This window comes from Opisthorchis viverrini, assembly GCF_000715545.1.
Source record: "Opisthorchis viverrini unplaced genomic scaffold opera_v5_1, whole genome shotgun sequence".
NCBI classification, from domain to species: Eukaryota; Metazoa; Platyhelminthes; class Trematoda; order Opisthorchiida; family Opisthorchiidae; genus Opisthorchis; species Opisthorchis viverrini.
In genome coordinates, this window is record NW_008751657.1 from 8,887,761 (window position 1) to 8,913,237 (window position 25,477).

Sequence of the window (25,477 nt, forward strand, 5' to 3'; positions counted from 1 at the left end):
AATGATATGGATACTAGTGATTTCCACACAGTCTTGAAACGACTTCAAGATTATGACCTAGTATTGCTCGATCGGACCAGTTTGGATGTTTTGGGTTCTACCCTCATTGCATTGGGGCAGAAAAACTTGAAGCCGTTTGACTCCTTCCAGTTGCATTCAGTATGTTCATCAAGCCGTAAAACATTTGGAACGCTTCCTTTTCAGGATACCACTTCCACACAAAAGGTAGCATTCCTCCTTTTCTGCCCTCTCTCCGTACGAGTTCTCGAACACTTGTGCCAAATATGCAGCGTGTATCTCCAACTTACATGTGCCAATGTTTTTACACCCTACGTAGCCAGTGCAGTTACGCAACACCTAGACCAGTTCGTTGAACAACCGGACTATCCAGTCGGAGCACTGAAATACATCTCAAAGAAGGTGAGTTCGTTGATCAACTCAGTTTAACTCCTCCAGTTTGGTGCTATTCATCTGAAGTTCGAACACATTCCTTTCTTCTCACGGCTCACATTTTATCCGGATCTGATCAGCCTACCGAAGTTTCATGAGTTTGGTGAGGTAGGTTTTCTCTTTGAAGCGAAGTTGAACACACTGATTTTAGGAAACAGAACCCTTGCAAGGAGCCTTCCACGATCTGAATACTCTGTTATGGTCGATAAAGGTATATTTCTGTGATCAACGTGTACAGTCGATTATTTGGAATAAAATTGTGGAGGATCATATTACGAGTAGACGAGACGTTTTATATATTAAGATTTGATCTACTAACCGAATTGTTCGCAATTCAACTCCGTCCGTCACTTTTCAGTTTTCGCTGCATTGGCTTCGCTAACCTGAAAGTACTTCAGCTCTCATTTTCCTTCTTTCTGGTTGCCATTTTTACACCGAGAAGGAGTCACAGGTCTCTTGAATCGTATATTTCGGGGGGTTTGCGAACACTAAGAATCCGATTATATGTAATCTGGTTGTGTTCAACATATTTGTACCATAAGGAAACCATGATTTGCACTGAGTTAATCTTCATCATACTATTGGTCTCACACGATTATCATTCTCTGAAAACCTTTCGTTCATTTCAGTGGCCTTTGTTACAAAAAAAACTGCGGTGGAATGCATTACTGGTGCATTTGTAAGAGGTTGTATAATTAAGTATCTTTTGGGTGGCGGATTTCACCAGACCCAACGAGAGAGTCACCAAACTTTGACGCACCCACCTACAGCTTTGAGTTGAATACTGCAACAACTTTTTCGGAATCGTCTCTCCAATCAGTTTCCATACTTTTCCGTGGAATTCTGCCTGCATTAGGCAGTGAGTTGCAGATGATCGAATCCAAAGATAAAGTTTTCTTATTTCGAATTTTTCCGAAAGCGATGCTGTCAGTTTCAACGTATTCCTGAGTTTTCTCAGTCATGTTTTTCTAGGAACATCTGGCTGTTGCCAATCCCCTTAGTGTACTGAACATCCAGTATTGCTACGCACTCTCAAGAAAATGCTCGCGGTCGATGTGACATTTTCTGCACAAGTCGCTTAAGAACGGTTAGATAAGAACAACCTTCCAGATAAACATTGCGTTTTCCTGTTATACTAAGCTCATGTGCACTATACTTCGTGCTGTAGTAAACCGACTCACTTCAGCTCCTAATTTTTTGTTGCTATCACTTCACCGACCAGGTTTTTTCGTGCATGGTTTTCTTCATGGGACGCTCCTGGACTCCAACCCATATTACAGCCACTTGGACCGATCCAGTTGTATCTTGACGAGGAGAACTTGTATCCCAGTGCTAGATGATTGGCGCCTGTAGGCACTCTGTTACGAGTTCACCCGATTGAGCAGTCCAAAAGGCTCGTGCTTGTTGAGTCTATTTTGTCCCAAGTATGAAGTGGGATCATTTTGCATGCAATAATGCCTCACTTATACGGAGTTGTCCCCTCCTACCTTTCACTTCTTCAGGCTTTGGAAGAAGTCTATTCACTTGGACCCAACGCGGAGCGTATCGCATCCGAATTTGCCTCTGAATTCGCGCCGGCATTAGAAAGGAAAAAGGTTGGTATTTCAGCCTTCTGTTGCAATTTCAATGTTTTCATGCGCCCATCAGCTTGATGTGTATTTCTGCAATCAGTTGGATTTCAAACACTTAGGGATAGACGTAAAACGTGTTGCACAGAAGTACAGAAGTACGCTGTGGGTTTGCTGGTCTTGGTCTACTTCTCGTACACCAGATTTCCAACCACACGTTCACCCACACACTCGCAGTCACTTGCTGCGCAGACCCGTCACTTGTTCTCATTCCTTAGAACCGCAACTGTTATGGGCGAATTCACAACAGGGTGACCGGAAAATGGCTGTTTAGTGATATAATGGATACTTCACTCAGGGAGTGCATTCAGTGGTGACTCGGTAATGTCTGCAGAGAATACCTCAAAAAGCCTGAATTCTGTCGGTGTCGTCTGCTTGTCAGCGCCGCACTTATCCTGAGCACTGACGTTGCTGTTCAGGCTTCAATGAAATGTAAACTTGTCAAGGTACTCATTGGGTTTCAATTCCTGTTGTCTGCATCCGAACGCTACTTACCAGTCGGTCGAAATTTTTATATACACTCAGGTATTGGAAACTGCCCGTGCAATTATCCCCTAAAGATGGGACCTGTCAGATGAAGCTAAGTCGGTGGCCTTCGATAAGGTTCTTCTCCAGTCGGGTAGGGAGCAGCTGGGTCTGTGTTACTATCTGTGTGCGCTGATATCGTCGCTGACGAAATTTCCAAGCTCGCTATACAGTTTGGTCGTAAACATTATGGGGACGGGCGGAACAATTTACTTGGGTTTAGGAATTCCACCTTTGAGTTTGAGCACCGTCAACAAACAAATCCATTCCTGATTTGCTTCGGTGGAGCTTTCAGTAGAAGGACCACGTTTATCTTTTACCGTCTAGAGAATGGGCTTTCAGCTATGCTGAAGCGCTTTACCCGTCTGATGAATAAAGCCATTGGTATAGCTGGTTTCTCTGCTGAAAGTTTTGAACATCCCATTGTTAATTTGCTAGCAACTGGCCTGTGCTGTCGCCGCCTATCATATGTGGTATCTTTGTTTTCGGATTGTTGTCAACTGGCCGGTACAAATCGTGTTTGTGTTTGAGAAAAGATGCACACATAAGCTGTTTATCCCAACCTCACTGTGGAAGCTCACCATGCATTTTTTCTTATTTGGAGGTCTGTCCAAATAGAGTCGGACTGCACACACAGTCCCGACGTTTTCATTATCATTATTTCATTGATTACACTCACTTTTGACGTTCCTTTCAGCACCTACACTCATTCGGAGGCTCTTGTTCAGTTTCCGTTATTTTTATCAATGATTTAACCGTCTGTGACCCAGTAGCCTGCATCGGACCGTACATCAAACCTGGTCATCTGCTGGATTTGGTATTCACCGAGCTTTCGCCTGATGGCCACTCAGTCAAAGTGTGTTGGGACACACTGATGAATCAGTAAGTTTCCTTGATTTGTTTCTTTGCTCCGTAGAGGTTGGAAATTAATGGAACCCTAATGAAACTACTTCTCGTAGGCTTTTTTCCTGTCGAATGTTGTGATTGGTAGCTCTTCTTCCTCCTCATTCATCATAGGGAGCTGAGTTCAGTATCAGCTCAGCAGGTCTTTTGATGCCGGACAACGTTCAAAATGTTCGAACGACCATGACCTTCCCTACAGTGTCACATTTTTTAGAAGCCGAGAACTTCAATTGCCACCTGGAAACCCTGTTCCATGTGGTGCATCACCCCCAGTGTTTATTTCCTCAAGATTTTTTAAGTGCAAAGTTGTTGGTTTCCATAAAGCGACCACCCTTCTTCGACCCGGATGAAACCCGAAATTCCTTAAAAGGTCCTTACACTCCTCATTGTGGACCACTTTTCCAGAAAGCACGAACACTAATGAACATGGCAGCTCATATATGTTTGGCATTAACAGTCCATGATGTTCGAATACCACGTTCAGCTTTGTTGGTTACTCCCGATTTACACTACTGATATATTAGAACTCCAGAGCAGAAATCGCCGTCATGAGCACGAGGGAAGTCACTCCCCCTTGATTTACTATGGGAATTGCCATACTTAAAAAGACTTCTTGTCCCTCCCAACGGTCATCTTTCGACTCCGAAGCAGAGCCACATTCAGCAACACCACAACTAGACAAAAATTGTCCAATGCTGATTTCTGCATTCTCCTGATCAGGCTAACATCCGAATCGACATGTGCCATATTTACATATACAGCTGCTCATGATTGTCACTTGCATACACTTCGACTGACGGATTCTTGCAGAATCGATCAGTCTATGCACAAGCTTATCTCTCTTAACTCTCTGAATTTTCACTTCTAATGCATCCTCCATACCGAAGAAATATGTCATCTCCGCACTCCATAACTTCATTCATCCAATTTATTAGGTGCGGGTTGTGAAGATTCATTCTCTCACCATTACTTGCATACATGAAGCACAGCCTAGTCCTCATATTTCTGTTGGTTAAGCCATCGGGTACGTCTCGCACTCAGGGACCAAGTCATACTTTGAACAGAGGATTCGTTTGTCTGATATCCATGACCACGCCTGGCAGCTCATCAACGATCTCCTGACAGCGCTCTCTTCCACATATTTCTATTTACTCTATGCAAAATCGACAGAAGTGAAGACGGCACAGGGGGAACATTGCAAAGGTAGAAAAATGTTATATCGATTTATCTAGGCAACCTGGCAGTATCTAAACCCTCGTACTTCCTTCGGGTGACGGCAGCTAAGCACTGAAAGGATGTCGCTGATAAAAGATCCAATTTAATGTCATTAATGCAATATTGCTGTCAATTTCGATGGTTCCCACATTGAACCGGATCACGTGCTTGTGAGTTTCGATGTTATATCGTCATGCGCGAATGTGCTGAAAGGAGGCTTTTCAGAAATAGGCAAGCAGTTACTGTTTTCGGATAACCCACTTCTTCATCACAATAGCCGATGAAACTGTCGACCCGATTTTCAACACTGATCTAGCGTGTCAGTCGAATGAGATTGATTAGCCGGCTTTAAAACTCATCCACTACCCAATTGGCCTGACGAGACTTTTGTGTCAAGAGCGTTATGAATCCACCGATGTTCACCAAACCCTTGGGTCTTCTGATAATGTGACTTCTCAGTCGATTCCAAACTTTCCCCAGTGGAGTGAGAACAACTTGTTTCTGTTTTCCCCACAGTACTACACAGGATGACAGTTGTGACTTGAACGATGATGACAAACTAGAACCATTCTGCACCGATCTCTTGCAAACGGAATTCCTGGGCACACACCATTGGCTTTCACAGCAGCTTACTTTGAAGGAGCAGGTATGTCCTTCTAAGGTCAAGATGTATTTTAGTTTCATCAAACCAGTTTTATCGTTTTTGCAACGGCATTTGGACTTTCGATTTCAGTCTTCCATGAAGTGCTGCAAACATATTCGATTATTTAAAAGTGGCTATTTTCGTCCTGCATGTTACTTCGACCGGGAAGCTTTTACGACTAACATGCTTCTTCAGGTTTAGGTGGTGGCTCCTGATGGATGCGATAGAACCATCTGACTTCCTTAACATTATGGCTAATAAAAGCACGAGGAACTGTTTGAACTAATTCGGTTAATGTGTTGGCTACTACATACGGCATTTGTGTTCTAAAGTTGTCCCCTATCAAAGGGACCAACCGAAAGAGGCTTCTGTAGGCCGATCTATTCTTGAATCACTTTCATCGAAGTACGCCTCAAGACATCAACGAAAGTTATCTTTGCAGAGGAGCGAGTGTATTGCCTCGCCTCGGAGAGGACACCGAAAATTTTTGGATTGTCTCATTTCTCGAGGTATGGCTTCGCTGCCGTACAACCACGATATATTTGAAAGTCGTATTGTGAAGAAATGAATGAAAGTGGATGGGGAGAGGATTTAGTGCTGGCGTACTACAATTATTCCGAGGCGCCTTCATCCTCTGACACTTATTCAGACAACCTGGATAGAAACTGACAACAGAACGCCACTGACATCGGTTAGTAGCCATATCTTGCAGCGTCTCCAACCAGGTGCAATGGGGATCACGCAGTTCCCATCCTGGAAGGCGAGTAGCACTGACTGCACCCCAACGTTTCGTGATCTCCTCCATATCCCTCTGCCAGGTTATGGAATGGCCACCCCTCTGTCTCTGCCACTCCTCGCATTGTAGCCTGATACACATATCCCTTGAGATTCAGGGATAAACCACTCTGACGCCATAGCGAACGCGACCCGAGCCTTTCAGATTCGTGCATTCACCTCATCTGTCACACTACAATCAGGACTACTACAACTTCCAAGATACGTAAGACGATCCACAACTTCTAGCACCTTTCCCTGGAGTGCAAGTGGCGTGTTCAGTGACTGCACGTCCACGAGCATGACCTTACACTTTGTTGGTGCAAAGTGCATACCAAAGGACGGGATTACTTTGGTCAGTTCATCCAAAAACATTTGCGCCTTCTTCCCTTCTTCGAAGATAACTATGATGTCGCTTGAGTATTCCAGATCGAAAAGCTTTTCGTCACAAGCTATCTGAACACCATGGTTTTGGAGACCTTCCAGCGTTTGTCTCATTATTTCATGGATCACGAAGTTAAAAAGGAATGGAGAGAGTGGGCATCCCTGACGGACACCGCCTTGTGTACGGGAGCTTTTGGAGACGTCGCCGTATACTTTCACATGTCCGGAAGTCCGAGATCATGAAGGGATTATTATGTTCAGAAAAATCCGGGGCATTCCTTGGTGGGCGAGCGTGTCAAGAAGAACAGACCGATTAACCGAGTTAAATGTGCCTCGGAAATCCAGGAATATTAGAATTGTGGGTCGCTTATACGTATGGCGTTGTTGTAGTACCTGACGGAGTGTGAAGATTTGATCAACTCAACCCCTACCAGGCCGGAATCCCGCTTGCTGTTCTCGAGTCAGTATCTCACGAGCCACTGTAATGCGACGAATCACATAGACGCCAGCAGTCTCGTTACGACCGGGGTCAAGGTGATCTCCTGTGGTTACCACACTCAATACGCTCCTCTTTTTTTTGAAAATGTACACTATAACTGACTCTCAGTTGTCTGGGACAGACACCTTTTCTAAAATGCAAGCAAACAGACCAGACAAGTGCTGACAAAGGACCTCAACCCATCTTTGAACAATGCGGGTGGGTGGTCATCCGGGCCAGAAGCTCGGTTGCGCTTGAGAGAACATATGCAGTCATAAGCCTCCGAGGCCGTAGAGGGTTCCACGTTCACCGTCCAGGGTTGTACCTCAACTGTGGGCTCTAGATGAGTCGCATCAGACGGACACGATAACTGTTGTTCGAAGTATCTGGTTCACTGACCGAGGCGTTTTTCTTTATCAAAGATGGCCGCTCCATCCTGATCCTTGATGTTTTCGCCTACAGGTGACTTCCGTTGGCCGGTCGCCAGGATCGACTGAAGCAATCTTGGGGCATTACCAGCTTTCTGGACCTTATCCATTTCTTTAGCCTTCCGGGTCCAGCAGACTTTACGGTTGGCCCGTACGCTCATTTTCACTTGACGTCTTATAAATCGTCGGCTCAAGTTATGTCCGGGACCAACTGGGATATTTCTTCGAGGTTTTAGCAGTGCCACTGTTCGGTCTGATATCCATTGCTTGAGTGTGCCTGGTAGCACCGTACCACAGGCAAAGCTCAGAATGAATTCACATCTGATGGTAGAGCATTTGGAAGATACTCTTGAGGATGATTCTGGTAAGTTCGTCTAACATCCGGATTTGTCAGTCTCAGTTGCCAGGCGATTTACCCGCACCTTACGCGGGCCTGGAAAACGAAGGGAGAAGCGTCTCCTGACGAGTGTGTGACCGGAATCCACAAATGTGTTCAAAAACGACCGGCAATCAACTATTGATCCGTGCCATCCGTAACTGATGGCAATGTGGTCTATCTGAGTTTGTGGCCGGACGACTTCGACTATTTTGGAGATTTGTAGTGTACAAAAACAGTCTTCCGTAAGCACATAGCTAAAACAATCGATCGCCGCTCTCCGTACGTACCGAATCCAATTCATGTCGACCTTCTAATTGAGTCTCAAATGTGTCAAGCCTTCCCACTCGGTAACAACCACTATATCTGAGCTCTTAGCTCGCCGCAGCAGGCATTCTGCGTCGTAAAACTTGCCCTGGATGGTATCTGAGCTACAGTCAGTTGGGGCGTAAGCGGACACGAAAAACAGACAGCGATCAGTTTCCCCCTTGTGAGACTCCTTCACAGACTTTGCCAGACGAACCGCACAGAGGCGACTATCAGCGGGTATCCAGTCAAGAGAAGATCCTTCTGCCCGGATGATACTAACCCCTGTAGATCATGCTGCAGTAGCCTCTGGATTGCCACATGTGCGCAGCGGGAAGCGAGTGGAGAGTGATGGGACGTTTAGTTCAACCGCTGTGCTTGCATCTTGAGTTCTTGTTTCTGATACACAGCACATATCAATGCCAAGCGAGTCCAATGTGAGAGCAAGACCAGCTTATTGTCCTGCCTGCTCCAGAGTGCGTACATTAATTCAATGCCAACGAGTCCAATGTGAGAGGAAGACCAGCTTATTGTCCTGCCTGCTCCAGAGTGCGTACATTAATTCAGCCGGATAGACTGGGCGTCGAGGCTTGAAGATTGGTTTCGAGATGCCTGAGGGTGTCGGTGCAGGATGACTGGCAGATGTTGTTCGGAAAACCTATGCAGGACGGACGCATTCATCAGTCCTAAGTTAGAGTTTTTAATGGGATTGGGCGAGGGGGAAGAAAAAGTATGTGAAAGAGAAGGAAGGGAGGCGTCAGCAGTAGCCTGTATTCGCTTACCCGCCCTGTTGTATGCAGCGAAAAGACGACCCAGCTGATGGCACCACGTGACGGTCGATTTAGCATTGGTTTGTTTGTATATGGGCAAGATGGCTCAAGTGGTTAGAGCGCGCGTCTGCTGACCGGTAGGTCCGAGGTTCGAACCCTATATCTGCCTCTCGATCTCCCCTGTCTAGGCTTGGGCAACCTGACAGTATCGCAGCCCTCGTGCTTCCTTCTGGTGGTATGGCAGACAGGCACCGAAAGGGGTTTACAGCTGAACGGTTTTATGTGCAGTTCATGGTTGCACGTGGTCTGGGATATTGCCAGGACGCCTGCGCCTGGACAGGAGGACGATTAGGATCCTCAACTAAAGCCTTTAGCTCAAAAGCTTGACCGCAAGATAGCGGTGTTTGGCTGGAAATGCAAGTACTTCACCATTTCTACGGAACACGTCCGCACACATTTTCCAACCGCCAACCTGGAGTACCAGAACACTGAGTTGATCAGACCTCCGCGAGTGTCGCTCGGACATCCTGTATTGTAGCTCGTCGCCGAGGACACAAACCATCACACCACTGCAAGGTCCACCATCAAAAGGGGAGTGCATATACGGTGACTAAAACCAGGGGTTTTGTTCGCAGCACTTGAGGTGTCATTTTTTATTTTCGTTTCCAGTGCCCATAGCGTTTCTCCGTCTTGTGGCGGCAGGTGTTGAACAGTAGCTGGCCACAAATGTAACTTTACTCGTTATTTATGGATTGACTATCACCTATCTCAGAAAGTTGTGGATCAAAGGAACTATTAACCTAACCGGTCCGATAGGTTTAGCAGCCACATTTTACCTACCCGCAAATCGGACAGTTTCATACACTTATTAGCTTTGCTCGGTACTATCCGAGGCTTTTCTAAATCAGCGGTAAATGTGAGGATATGTAGCTATTCTGCATAGGAAAGTTAATTGGTTAGGTCCTCCGGGAAGGTAGGTTACACGCTTTTCTCTATACTGTTCACTAACGTTCTTGCCACCTACTCTGTAGGATGCAATGAAGGCCCTACACAACACTCTCATGGACATAGCGGAACGAGTGCATCACGATTTACCAGAGTTCTCGAAAGCTCCGCAAACTAGAGCGCAGTGGGCCACACTGTTCCATCAACATGTCAAGGACCTAATTGGGTAGGTTTATGCGGACCATAGATTTTATGGTGTGTCCCTTTTATTTCACATTGCATCGCATGAGGTTTCTATAAAGCTTTGTCTTTTTTCGTGTATGCATCAGTACTCAATTCGGACCTCGCCTTAGTTGGAATTTTTTTGCCATTCTTCAGAAATTCATATCAGGTTGCACGTTACTGCTCTCTGATATTATGGTAGATAGGCGTTTGCGTTTAACTGTATGACAGCCTTTGGGGACAGTGATGGTCGTAAATATATAAGACAGATGGCAGTTCCGTTGCTGTTTTTTTGTTCTGTACGGCTAAGTCAACGTATTCTAAAAAACTGAGAAGCACCGTATGGATGCCTCATCCGTACTGAGAAACGTTAACAGAGTGTATCTCACAAACGCCAAGGAGGATAGACATCGAAAAGTCTACCTCCGTGCTATGTATGACGGATCATATTACGGTTGATCAAGTGGTGACGCGCATCCCGACTGGTGGAACCACGTGACTCACACTGCTGTCAACTGATTCATCAAGCAGGTTCTGCTAGATTTACCTTGCTAGGATTATGAAGTAACGGTGCGAGATGATGTGAGATTTCGTCCTTGGTGATCCGTATTAAGCATGACAGTTACACGGTACTGTCGAACGCTTCAGCATGACTTAACCTAGCTTTGCACGACGAATCTCCTTACTCCTCACTGAAGATGCGGCTCATAGACCTACACTCTATCAACCCCAATCACAACCATCAAGTGAGTCCACCGTGCGCTTTCAACTACTACCAATATGTATTAATGTCCAGTTAGTGCATCAGGCAGATCTAAGCCAATAGTAAGACTTCAGCACTTCTCCAGCATCATGATGTACCGATTCTCGATAACGCCTGGCGTTGAATGTGCTCAGAGAGAACAATCTAACTGATTGTAATGGAGCAGGAGTCTACTGAAGGCTTCCCAAAAATGAGACGGACATAGCTTGCGTGTCCAGGGTTATAAGATTAGCGTTGTAATCGCGCTTAGATTTGTCTTCCTATGCACATGCAGCCTGTTTTCCGTGATGATTTAATCAATAACGTAGAGCGCATGTTTGCTCTACGGGTGAGACTATACTGCTCATTCGTGGAATATGGTTGGTTACGCAAATTGTTGACCAAAAATACACTTAGGCCCTTCACGATTGGTATATACACGAATTGCATCACGCCGCCAGAAGGACAGGATAGGTGAATTGGCTTCTGATCAGGTGGCAGTTGGCCTGTTCACTGAGCTTGGCAATTGGCTTGCAAGTGTTTCGTCTCCATGCTAGGAGATTTCAATGCGTGCACTGACGATGCCCCGAGTTTTCTAGTCTGTCATCCGAAGTATTCTACGCTGTGGTTGCGAAAACTTGTCGATGCGTGTGAAACATTCGTAGAATGGTGTTCGAGTAACATTCTCAGATTACATCTTCAAGACCGTGTGCCGAATGAAGCGGTTCAATTTTGTGACATCCCTTGAATTTCGCAACTACTCCAACAAGATTGGATCCGGTGGTTCGGATGCGTTCTCCATCGTTTACATTTAGACGTAACCAGGACCGGTTTGACTCCAAAACCGCACCTCTCCTATGGATGTGAGCTGTCTCTCTGAGAAATTACTTAGCAAGGTAAAAGTGCAAGAGCGAATTGAGGTATCGTGTTCATTATATTCTTTGATCTATATTTATCTGTATGTAGACTTGTTTTTATGGCCGACTGATGTAAACCATCTTGGACAGCTGGGATTGACAAATGATAGATGAACTGATCACACTGCACAGGTTGCGTTGGCTTGGCCACGTGCTGCGTATGCCAGTCGACCGACTTCCTCGAAGGGCTCTTTTCGCCCAACCATGTGAAGGGTGGAAGAGAGCCAGAGGCGGTCAAACAATGACTTGGCAGCGAAGTATGAAGGCCATTACCAGCAAACTCAGCTGCGCTGGTCACTGCCGTCTTCCTGGATGGGGACCCCGAGACGGGCCACATCAATGGCTAGAGACATTATCAGACATGGCCCAGTCGCGCCCTCAGTGGCGCTCGTGCATCCAAGCTATTGCCTTCAATGCATAGCTTCTTTTCCCCCCCCCCCCGCTTGACAACTCACTGACAGTGCTGGATTTATGCACCAATTTACCAGCTCGCGCGTGCAATGCGCAGCTACTTACCCCCCAATCATCGGTGAACGAAACTGTGGCAGCTACAACCAGTGTACGACCAGTACGCGGTTCTTACAGCTGACAATGATGATGATGATGATGATGATGATGATGATGATGATGATGATGATGATGATGATGATGGTGACAAATGAAGTGAATTTATGGGATGTCGTGGTCTTCACTGTTTCTCATCTAGAAAGTGGTCTATGGAAAACTATTTCGGCGATGATTTCTCAAAGGCCAGTTACTTATGGGATATTCAATAAAGCCCCGAAGTACTTCCTCAAGGATCGTCTTCTCTGTAGCGTTAGCTTAGCTTTCTACATTCGGCTTTGTTCGTTATACTTTCAAGTGCACTTCAACAGTAATCACTCTCTTTCCTCTCCCTCCTTAGCCCAGTTTGTCAATCAGACCATTTGAATATGCTTGATGCTCTCCAACTGGTCATGGCCAGCAGCACTGCCTTATCTGCATTTTCCAAGCGTGTTCATTGTGAACCGGATTCCGATAAGGATGAGGCTCCACTGTCAAACGTAAATTTAGAGAAGCTACTGTCCCGTTTCGAACGTTCTCTCTTGGTGGCTAGTCAGCTAGATGCCAAAGCGATTGCCCAGCTGAGTGAACCGGACAAATGCGAGCCGGTTCTTTTGAACGCCTTGCGTGAAGCAAAGTGAGTTATATTTTGACCAAGTGTGAAACCTCAGAATTTGTTCGGGTGTTTTGAGGAGTTTGCACTTTTATCCGGTTCTGATAACCTATGTTCACTCCTTTACTGATCGATGCTGTTTTCACTGTTGTGCCCATGCTTTTTTCGTGAAAAAATGTTATCTTTTTGACGTTCTTTTATTCAGGATACTGACGTACCTTGATGACAGGTTCCTCTTCGTCGTGTACCTGATGAGCCTTATGCCTGTTCAAGTTCGGGTGTCTCCAGTCGTCTGGGAACTTGTTGAGGTAAGTTGTAGTCCAGGTACGATGGATTTTCTCTCCTCAATTCAGCGGTTGCTTTCCACGTTGGAAGAACTTGATGCATGGATTGACTTGCTTCCAGAAGTCACCATAAACTGTTAACGGAAGCTTTGAGTGTCCTCATTTGTTCAAGGTGATGGTATCTTTAATCAGATTATTTTTCGCATCATTGTGTAATCCGGCCTTGAAAGGAACAAAGCTATGAAATGGCGTGTACTGACCTGTACGCGTTACTCTGCGCTACACACGGTGTTCTATCCACCCGTTCTGTGCTTTCTTTAGTAGTACGTCGACATCTAGCTGGACAAACGCCATTAAAAGCATCCAGAATAAAGGGTCAGTAGAAGAGTCACATGCTATGGAAATATCATTGCCACATGGGGCTCAACCTATGCGCCATAGTAGTCGAGAGGTTTTATGCCATTTGCCGGTATTAAATTTTTGCATACTGGGCTAGGTAGAGAGCCTATGGCTACTCCACTCATTTGTCTTTAAACGAACGAAAGCAGGACGTCTAGTGTAAACTTTGTCTCCAGACTTTTACCCCGTGGACACATTTATAATTTAACCTCCGATAAAACTGAGGGGCCCTCCTGGCAACCTCGCAGTATCCCAGCCCTCGTGCTTCCTTCGTGTGGCATGGCAGCTAGGCACCGAAAGGCTGCTACAGCTGAACGATTTTTTAACCCCCGTATATTTGTGCAGTGTGTGAAGACGACATCCGTGTGTTCGTCATGCGCTATCAATAAAACGAATTGTACCGTGTATGTTGTGTTGAACTACGGTTCAAAAGAGTAAGTATTTGTGTCCCGCTTTGACTAGACTGTTTATACTTATTTTGGAGCAATAACGTGTTCTAGGGAACTGGGGTCGTTGGTTGGTCGTAAACGCGGTCGAAAAATGTACCGGCTGTTTCAACAATAGAGGCATAAATTTCAACTCCTATCGTAACACGGCTGCTGGTGTCTCTTATATTGCGATGCCTTTCTTCGGCATCAGTGAGGTGTAACGGTGGTACTACTGATGGGGGGCATGTGAGTAGTATGTTTTCTCGTAAATCCGCCCTGCGTCTCTTGAAAAGTGAGATCTATTACGGAACTTGTGGAGTCGCATTTGCTTGGATTTGAGCAACAGTCCATGAATATCCAGGAAAGTTCAGGAAGACGCGTTCAAGGAGAAGATGGATATTCAGTTTTGCAAACAAGATGCCTATGAGAGTTTTGCTTCCCTGTCCAGTAGTCTGTAACTGTTCAGTTGGTATTTTCTAATGGAAAACTCCGCAGCGAAGGCCTTCTGCCTTCCACTGGTATGCACTGATCATATTTTTTTACATTGTCTCACGTGCTTGAGAAGCACCATAGCCACCGATCAACAATCGACTTTGGAGGAACCTTGCATTCCACCAAACTTGATCATCGGTGTCTCTGTAGCATAGCAAGAGTCAGCCAGCTGCAGGGAGTATGCAACGAACCGCTGCGTAAGCACGTTGATGGTAGCAAATCTGCACGGTTAGTGCAGCAGGTTAAGCTGGTTGAGGCATGTATTACGTATGTCCAACCACCGTCTACTCAAGAAAGCGTTAGTTTTCGTCCCAAACCATTGCTGGCAAAGGGTCCGCGGAGGAAATGACACGTAAAATTGAAGCGGCTACAGTCATTTTGAGTGTTCTGCGATTTTAGCAATTCCCAGGCTGAAGCCCACATTTTCGTGCTTGCATGTGCGTGGAAACCCTGCAGGAAATCTCACGGTGTTGTCATTTCCTAGCTGATCTGTCCAGTGAAGGCTTCGCCTGTCGTACCCCGGCAAATGTCCTAGAAGAATCTGAGTTGGTTACTCTGATGATGCCTTCATTCGGCATGTCCGCAACTGTGTTCCATATAGCTATGATATTCCTGTGGCAAGTGATGCCTCCGTTGACTATGTCTGTTCTATATAGCCGCTTCCCCTAGGCGTTGTTGTACTAGAGCTGAATTCGGCGGAACGGCCTTGTCAAAAATCTCTTCAGGTAAAGTACTGGTGTAGTCATGAGGAATTTCATCGTACCGTGGTCCATGAACTTTTTGTTCGTAATAAAGAGAGTGACATATCGCGTCATTTCGCTCCATAGAGGATTCTAAACTCGTTGGTTGACAACTGTTCAAGTAGCCATTCGGGACCTTGCAGATTTCCGTCAGTGTAGTCTGAAGTTCCTCATGGAGCGACCACCTTAAGCGACTAACCAAAATTGGTCGTTGGCGCGATGGAGGACGACCAACTCAAGGCGGTCTCCTCAAAAGGTAACAACTCTAATTATCGTTCCAACATAGTTGGATGAGTCCAGTTTACCAGGATAAATCATAATCTGCGTATACTGACCTCATGTCATCAGCTGACTTAGGAGTAATAAGTTACCCATAGCGGCCGGAGTCGAGAAGCCTTTGTGTATATCATGTGTGTATTTTTACTCTCCTGTCTCTAGTGTTTCACTTCAAAACTGAACTGTGACAAGCGTGTGACAACAACAAGATCCGTCGAAACAGGATACAACGAATACGCATATTTTCTAGTTCATTCTGTTATTCCGGTAACTACTTATTGTCTTCGCTTCCGTTTAAACAGCGCGTGTTTCTTATTCAAGCGATCTAGAAACATCGATATTCCCTCTACTTGAGCAGCTACTGTGTGGTTGTACAGTCGAAGCTTCTCTTTCCGTTTCATGTACTTATAAAATACCGACATATCCAGCGAGTACTCCACGTGTGCTCTTGTTTAGTTTTGGGCAACCTGATAGTATCTCAGCCTCTGTGAATGCCTCGAGTTGCGTCACAGCTATGCATCGCAAGCGTTCCAAAATTGAACAGCTGTTTATTGTTAATTCCACGTTTGGTCTCTATCTACAGGACCTTTTCAACACAGGGCAGCGTATTCGGAAGATTAGTCCGGGTGTTAGAGGTGAGTATGGAATATTCTAAATAGTGCAGTATGCAGTACTCCCACCACTTAAAAAAGACTATTTCAGTAACACTAAAGTTTTGTCATTGCATTCCCTCTCCGAAAAAACATCCCTGTAGAAATGGTGGGCAGTCACTTTAGCTTGCTGATTTACACTGCAAGAGGAGTCTGCAACAGACAATTACATAATTGATTCTAATTTACAGGGCTAACTCAAACATTCGCTTTCCTCAGTTCTTCTGGTATGCCATACCACCGCACCGGCCGACGCTTTCCGATCGGACGTGACTTGGTTTTTAATCCGCTTAGCTTAGAATACGGAAACTTCACCGTTTGCCGGAACATCCCACGTATGTAGTTGGGGTTGTCGGCAATGCAACAGGTGCTTGGGATGGAATAACGCATCGTAACCCTATTTTCTAGATTCTCTATCATTGGTTCCCAACAGTTTTTTTCTAGAAGTCGCAATTTTACTGTGCAAGTGAATCGAATCTGCACCGAAAAGCCTAGAAATGCTGTACAGCTGTTTCATCCTTATTAAGAATAATCGGTAGTGTGTGTCTCACTGAACCCCATCATCATCAGCTGTAAAAGCCACGCACTTGCCCTACAGTGGTTAGGGCTGTCACAGTTTCGTTCGCCGATGGTTTGAGTTGGGTAGCTACGAATCTCCTCCCTTGTAGTAGTTAAAGACTAAAACATGCAGCCACGAGCGTCTGATCAGCTTTGTGAGTAACTGACAACGGTCCAGAATATAGCGTCACTCATACTTCGGTAACAGAATCTCCATCACGTGTTGATTGGCTTCGATTGGTGACTTCTCACATTGAAGATTCATTTATCGTTTGGATTATTCCTCCTCTCAGCTACCTATTGTTTGTTGGTAGTACTTATATGAATACTGTTTTTTATGTTGATATTAGAATACATCTTTTTGTGATAATCACTAGCCGTAAAATGTGTCCACTCCAGGCTAATGAACCAAGTTATTACACAAATCCTGAAACCTCGAAAGGTGTGCGCATCTGTGTGAGACGATAGCACCTAATTAATAGGGTTCTCCGCATACGAACACGCACACAGACGTGTGCAAGCTTCGAGACTGTCAATGGTATCGATTATAGGGTTGGAAACCCATGTTCACCATGTACCCTTGCTTCCGAATGGAAAAGGAAATAAATACTCAGGACCACAGGCACATGAAAGTAATGGCATTCTGTCGAAAAAGTTGGCGGTTAGATTTAAGTCGGTCATCTGTAAGAACCACCGTGTGCAGAATTCATACTGAGTGTACACTATGTCTGTCTGGGTTGTGATTTTCGCTATAAGTTCTGGTTGAAGCGGCTGATGGACCATAAGACTTAATAGGTGTGAAGGTAGAATTTCCCGGTAACATGGTATTGGAATTTCGATGTATTTTGGTACAATCTTGGTCGTACCGCGTATGCGAACGCGAAACACTTGCGGAAAGGAAGCTGACAGCGCGGGGTGGTGAAATGTCTTCAGGCAATTTTTACCAATTAACAGTCTTAGCAGATTCAAGAAGCTATATATCCTGCGGCGCTTCAGTCTTCGACCCCATGACGCTGCTTATGGCGGGCTTAAAATAACTATATTTGTGAGCAGGGTATCCAAGTATTCGATTTTTCACTACATTTTTCAGTAAAATTTATTGGCATTTTTGAGGATACGCACAATTGCATTTCAAACTGAGTGGAGGCAGCTTTTCGTAACGTGCAAATCGTTTTGTGTCTAGGTCCCGCTAGGAGACCCAGGTACAAGTACAAAGTAGTGGTTGATGTTCATTGGCAGTGCATGGTTACTTGTCATTGTTCCGTACGTAATTGAGCGGATTGCTGAATATCTAGACCAGGAGGTTTTGTATTCAACGGCTAATGCCCCCTCCTTCGGATGGTGGCGTGAAATCCCAGCCACTACTTGCTATCTATACTGTTGCTTCTCCAGTCCCTCCTCTTCATATCTGATTTCACTACGCCTCATCTACTTTCGGTTCTAGGTAACCTCATCCCCACTTTTATGACCACCAGAAGGCTGATATCAAATTTAATCAACTTGTGGGAACAACGTCGTTCACTGCCGAGCTATAAGTGAGTGATTCGGGTATTCGATGGTATTGTGCTCTCAATCCGGTTATCGATTTCTGCCCTTTTGTTTGCGTACTTAAATTCTCACAGTAGCTTAGCTGTTTGACCAGTTCATTTCTACAGGCCGCGCTCACCGATGAAAGCCATAACAACCATTAGAAGAATAAATGGACTTGCCGTCAGTTGGCTTTACAGCATGAACACAGCTATCATGAAACTTATTTACCTAATCGATAAAAGACAAAATGGAGGGGTGAAGAATTTTTGAGGAACAACACGACGTCTTCATGAGGAATTGGGGTGATAACCTCTATTCCGATTACAAATGTCCTTCTAGATAAAATGAAGTGTGTGCTACCCTATCCAGACCAAAACGTATTTCCTCGGTTAAGGGAGTTTTATGATTTGGGCTAAGTAGACAGTTTCTCGAAGCCAGTTTTTGCGACGCAACTCAACTGCACTTCATGCACTTAATTTGTGCACTCTGTCCATAGTGTTCGGTTTGAATTGTTGGAGATTTAGTGGTTCTCAATAAGATGGTGTTTACCCCATTGCTTACTATCTCAAGTAGCCCCGTGCGTTGTGATGCTCTCAACAGCTAACCTATATTCGGTTTTCGTAATAGGACTAGCTGCATAGTAGATACCGAAATTCATATGTTGACAGAATTACAAGTGGCTTTAGTCACTATGTTTGCTCATTTGTGGTCAATGGGACAACACCGCACGTCAGTTCGCAACTCGTTTGGCTGTATCAGGGGATGAGAGGTTTGTTTACTAAAAACATCTTTTAGGTGGACGGACATCTGCATTTTCTTTCGCTCATGTGAACCTGACTTTTGATGTTCTCATCCATAAGAGTGTTCGGTTATCGAAAGGCGCTTAAAGCTTTGTCAGCTGCTCATTGCACGTCGATCTGCACAGCCCATTGCACAGATACAGGTACTAGGTTATGCACATAGATGTAGGTATATACCTGAATATCTATGGCAAATTCAGCCAGTCTAGTTGTTGACATGCATTTCCGAACTAAAATACCATGCGTGGCGTAGATATTTAAAGAACCATGGAAGGATCAATCGGAATAGATGTTTTGTTTGCCAGAGTCGTTCCTAACTGCCCACATTCAGGTCAGAAGGTGGAGCAAATTCGCACACTTGGTTTTATCGACTTTCGTGCTAACTTTCGCCTTCGATCCGATCTTACACCGAAAGACACTTTTGCACTAGTGGAAGCGCTTCATATAAAGCATATCTATCTGGATTGGTCGGAGTTCTTGCATATGATGTCATCTGTTTGAACCGATCCCCTCTACCATTTTATTTGCACTAATTAGTGAATTTAGGGTTAAAAACTGATACGCTGTATATTAGATAGTTTGTCCAAATTTCAGGCAATATATATACTCACTAGTTAGCTTCCGCTATCGTCCATTGTTTCCCTTTGTTTCATCGCGTGCCGCTGAATGAGATTGTGCATTAAACTTTGTATGCATCAGCACCGAATTTACAGCCATTTTTGTATGGATAGCGCATCCCATTGAGCCCATATAGCCTGCAGCATTCATCATACAGATGATTTCGCCTACGGTCATACTGAAGTTTACTAGCCATAAGTTGTATAGTCTCCAGCATTTCCATAAAAATAATTGGTACCTCTTTGACTCACGTTGTTCCAAGCTCCCGTTCGTTTTTCAGGCATGGTCGCAAGTTGTCAGTTCTAGCTCGTGAAACAGATACCGGAGAATTCAGGCACTTTGTGTCTCCACAAATCTTTTGGGGAGACCAAAGCCAACCTGCGCTGAAAAAAATTGTGTAACTGTTTGGTTCATACCTTAAGATGAATTAAGCCCGCAACCTTGAACACTGCATCTGACCACTGGGTTACTGAGGACGACGATAGTTAAGTTGTTGTTCCTCTAGTGATTGTTTTACGGAATTCGTGTAGAACAGCCACTTTTCCTCAGCAAACTTCATCGAACCTTTGCTCCAACAAATCTCTAATACAGTATGTGACAGAAGAAGGAAGAAATTGATTTTGTCCAATGTATAGAGAGGAAGCAAAATAAGATGAATTGATTGTATTATATTGGATGACACTTGGAATGCATCGGTGGTTTGGCGTTTTCATGTGAGAGTGAGACCCTTCAAGGCAGCAATGAGAAACAATGCTACCCACGGCTGCCTATAACGATCTAAATCATCATAACCTTGCCTGACGTTTCTGCCGTACTTCCGCATCCTGTCGAGCCAACACTCATCACCGACTCCAATGGCGTTCGATTTTGGAGAGTAGGAACGGAAAGTTGGTACCATGTAGAACTTCAACAAAAGTGAAATACGCCCTAGCATGCACTCGTACACAGAGCTACGGAAATCTCACTCCTCATATGTACCCATAATACTACTCATAAATCGCTCGTAATATTAGTATCCAAACATCCATCTTCCGTACCCGAATCCTTTCAATGACATCTTCATGGAAGTCACGCAAAAGGCTCACAAATGGAGTTGTTGGACATCAGTTGGGAAATGTGTGCGAATTTGTGTAAAGTTTCAGTGCACTTGTGACTTGGATCAGCCTCTGTTACGGTTCTGTCACGCAGCGAGCAAACAATATGATAATGCGGATTGTGGCAATACTCTATCCCCAGCTATGTTGCTTGATACAGACTCCTAGCACGGCGAATAGTAAGAAGACGAAAACCTCGGACACAAACTTTAATAATCCAACAACACACGATCAACAGGCGATGCCCGGAGCTTCCGAACCCAAGTCAGTGGAAAGAAATGGTATCCTGTACGTGGTCGGATTTAAATTTTCTTGGAGTATCAATAGGCCATTGATTTTTCATAGTTTGACCTTGAAGATGCCAGGAGTTCGCTAGCACACATAAAAACACAGCGTTTTCTGGGGGATATTGATATCCCCAACAGCCTCCACTGGTAAGACACCTGTGCGGTAGGCGGAAGGTCGAGAATTCGAGAATACCAAGCCTATCCACTTATACTGCTTAAATTATACTTCAAGATCAAACTAGTTCGTTTTTGCAGCAGCTTTGTCCGGAACAATGTCACCGACACGTTTCTTTCTTTGTCGGGGCTCAGCGGATTCGCCACACTCGAGTGTGGGAAACTTGACCTGTAAGCATGAACTGCCATACCTGAATTATGGATTTTTATATAGACACACTTGTTCATGAGTACCGTTTCACAACTTGTCTTAAAAGATTTAACTACAACCATACGATTTCTATACCTTGTCATTCGAAAACTCAACTAGTTGCCAATCGATGATTTCGGTGAAAGGAATTTTGAGTAATCAAATTCCCAGTGTTTTTGAGTGGACTCGTAATACTTCTCGCTTTGCTTCCATCGTTTGTTATCAAGGTCTTATTTTTATACTTTTGCACAGTAACGTGTGGACAAATCAACCGCGATATCGCTCCCCACTGGCCCAACTTATGAAAGACTTGTTGGGAGCTCGAACAAACCCAAACGAGCCGAGCCCAGCGCTCAAAGGCCTCAAGCATCACACAGCCGCCTCAGGTTCAGCCAAGTGGCTCACCGGCCTTAGGTATGACTAGTTTACCGATACAATTTCGTTCCAGTACCGCCCTTTCTCACACGCTTGCGGTCTAGTGTACTCGTCGTATCCGGAAGTTTGCTAAGAAAGTGCCCTATTCAATTCGCGTTTTTGAATGAGTACACTTTTCCGGGTCACAATGCGACCTTATCGGTCGACTTCCAAGACCAGTTCGGGGATTCTCGTTCACCCAAATGGTAACAAATGTCCTTACCTCATCAATCGACCCCCTGCCAGAGTTCCTAGAGTCTGAACAACGAATCTTGACACGGCATATGCAAGTTATATTGACTGAGAATCTTCTGTCCGTCTGGATGGCAAAGTAGTTTATTGTTGTTTCCTTCGCTGTGTAGTCCTCCGAGACCTTGTTCACGATCTGCGCGAAGTTGCATCCTTCACATATGAGCTGTGCGAACCAACTCAAGAATGGCACGTGGATCATCATTTTCAAATGCGAGAAATAAGAAGGCGTTCCATACGAGGATTGTGGCAGTGTTGTGGAGCCAAATAGAATCGATTATACTGACTCATTTGACGTTTTTCGGTAGCAACGAGTTTCGCATGCAAATAATTTCCTACAACCCGAACATATGGCCAAAAGCTGTCTCAAATCTCATCTGGGCTTATAGTCAAGATATCAGAGTGTTGTTCTTCAATCCACCGGGTAGACGCGTCCTCAAATTTCTTTCAATTTTCTCTATTTACACCAAGTTTCACACATGCAAAATAATACTTTTCTCGCCTTTACGCCTTACACACATGTATCGTGTATCGGTACTATAATGCGGAATATATGTACCTCTGATGGGTTGCCTAGTTGTTGGCTTGTTAATTTAGCTTGGTAGTCGGTCTTCGTACATTTCATCACCATTCACCGAGAGCTCGGGACACTTACTATCTCACTGACGATATTTCTCTGGGTGGTAACACGACGTTTGCAAATCACTTCCGAAGCTCAGGGAACATGTAAACGTCAATGGGCATGATGCTACTTTTGTGTTACATTTCTGTTGCTTGTTACGGACAAGTAGGTCCCTTTCAAGACTCGGAGCTTGTCACAACTTGGTGTATGCTGCCTCATGGAGAAACTTGGACATACAGATGTTGTTGTTTGGGATGAGGTCGTATTTTCTCGCTTACTTCCGTGTGCAAGCACATTTTAGTACAAGTAACCTTTTTTCCAATTTTCCTCAGTCGATATATCCGGATCGCCGGTTCGACTGCACAAGAATCCTTACCGTACACGACTGACTATGTCATTTTGGTAATGTTGGGAAGCGTTCCGTTTGCTCTGATCCGTGATCTTATGGAAGTTGTGAAGTCACAAAATTCTGGTTCACCCCTCAAGGTTAGTCTGTGCTCTTCGATGCTCTACACACCAAGTTTACATTAACGCCTACCTCAGCACTATATCCCAGTGGTCTTTCGCATTTCTGATTGCATGTTTTTCAACACTTGTAACTTAGAGAAGACGAGCCCTGTTCCTATTATTCGTCAAGAGTCTTTCATTACCGTCATCACTGACTGCAACTTGGGTTGTCTGAAGTGCGAAGATTTTTTGCGTCCCATGTTTCACTTTCGTAGTGCTTCCTTCCAATGTATTCTCACTTGTATTGTGGTTTGTTGCGCTGTTCTTTTCCTCAATGTGTTTTTTCACCAATTGGCTCCTGTCCTATCTGGAATTCATCGGTTGTTTGTAGTAAGCATTCGTTTGATTCATAAAGTTCCATTCGTACAATTTCAGCAAAGTAACTAGGATCGCTTAGAGAACAGTGCAAACCATGATCTATAAAAAACACTAATGAGTGTCGATCCTTCTGTCTACTGGGTGATTTCGCCAATCGACGGAGTCAACACTTGCCGACTGTCGAAGAATTCTTATCGTCAGTCATTTGAAAATGGTATCCTTTACTGCTGCTCAGTCTCAAACGATTTATTCTGAATGGGTTACCCAATCAACCCTTGCACTACATTCGATGTCGGATGGCAGTCTGTCGTTCGAAGGTTATTTGTCAATCCAGTCTGTATAGGACGGTAGCTGTTAGTCTGCGCACAAAATAGTGGACTATTCTAGTGGGTCTCCCCCAGCCCTGGATTGATCAGCAAGAAACGACAACCGCGTAACATTGGCATTCTGATGCGATATCATTCATTATGTATTACTTTATTGTCCTCGTCATCCCACTGCCTCAATGGGATGAATGGTTGTTGCTAATAGTTGATTGTCAAAATGAATGCTGTTGACTTCGTTTCTTAACCAGCCAGTCCTCTTCTAGAAGCCCATATATCCAACAGTCTGACACAACCAGGTTATGGGCAGCATTAAAGCCCGACAACAAGATGACCACCGAGGTTTCCATATTTGCAAGCCAGAACTAACCTGCGAGGCCTATCTCTGGAGTTTTTATTGAGCTCCCTGCTTGCTACGTGGAATCTAAAATTCAACCTATCACTTGCGTTTTGATGGATTTTTTTATTAGGATGTATTACAAACCTGGGGCGAGGTGGCTCTATGGCTACAACACGGAATTACTGACCGGAGGTCCGTGGTTCGAACCCGACCTCTGCCTCTCGATTTCCCCCGGCTAGGCATGGGCAGCCTGGTAGTATCCCAGCCCTTGTGCTTCCTTCGGGTTACATGGCAACTAGGCATCGAAAGGGTGTTACAGTTGGACGACTATCTTTATCTTCTAGTATGGTAAACCTAGTCGGTGTGCATTTATTATCACCTGCCCCGTTGACTAGAGCAATCACCGTTGCCCTCAACTTGGCCAGCCACCACATATTGTGTTGCGCGCAACGGACAGAGATCTGTCTCATTTTTAGATGTTCGTCCACTTAAGCTGTCACAAAACAACTGCAAACCACCAATTACTAGGGCTAAAGTCGTACATTTTTGAGAAGTTGGTTACACCACATGAGAGTACTGATGTCCACAAACCATTCTTCCATGCCGACTTCAGCAAAAAGCTACAATTTCTTACAAACTTCTGCAGGAGTTGGCGGATTTTGGAAGGAAAATGGGCGTCAACTCATTAGACTCAAATTATGTTGTTACAACTACGGGCAACTGTCGTGAGTTGGAGCAAGTGAGATATCTGCTGACATCAGCAGAAGGGACTTTTGCAATTCACTTTGCTCAGTCGCTTACTTGGTGACCAGCACACTGGGGCGACAAACAAACGACTTTAAGCCTCTGGCAAGAAACCTGGAAATGTTCGTACAGTTCTGCTCTTGATACATAATAAAGCTACCGAGCTTTCTGGCTGTGCAGCTGCATAATGTAGATGTACCACTGAGCATACTGCAACTATTACCGTCCAAAGTTCTTTGAAAGGCACACGTCTCAACAAGAGAGCTTGAGATGGACGCAGTGATTTCTATCTGATGATACAACAGATAGCTTGCGCTGTTTGTTATCGGGATATTTCGAGAAAACTCCCTGTACAGTTTCACCGTTTGCGCACTAACAACCTATGCCGTTCCTTGTTTCATTCACGTCCTAATTGTTGGTTTCTCTGTGCTTCTTTGTCCAGTTGAAAATAATGGCCAATCGATTCACCGGTGGCCTCGCAGGATTGTCGGGGTTTTTCTCAATTTGATTGCAGTGTCATTATTAATCGGACGTCTTTCATTCTTGCAAGATAAATATTACCGTGCGGATAAATTTAT

General features: G+C 44.8%; 1 protein-coding gene across 1 annotated transcript; it reads left to right on the forward strand.

The window, feature by feature from the left end:
* Positions 1-6: 6 nt before the first annotated feature.
* T265_00155 (hypothetical protein) lies at positions 7-25,477 on the forward strand (the record flags this gene model as incomplete). Its single annotated transcript, XM_009163812.1, has 15 exons — positions 7-159; positions 205-420; positions 457-558; positions 602-661; positions 1,953-2,045; positions 3,301-3,485; positions 5,238-5,367; positions 9,912-10,051; positions 12,611-12,886; positions 13,068-13,170; positions 16,065-16,116; positions 18,134-18,224; positions 21,635-21,796; positions 23,000-23,153; positions 25,342-25,477. 15 exons carry the CDS (start codon positions 7-9, stop codon positions 25,405-25,407), a joined length of 1,983 nt encoding a protein of 660 aa, XP_009162076.1.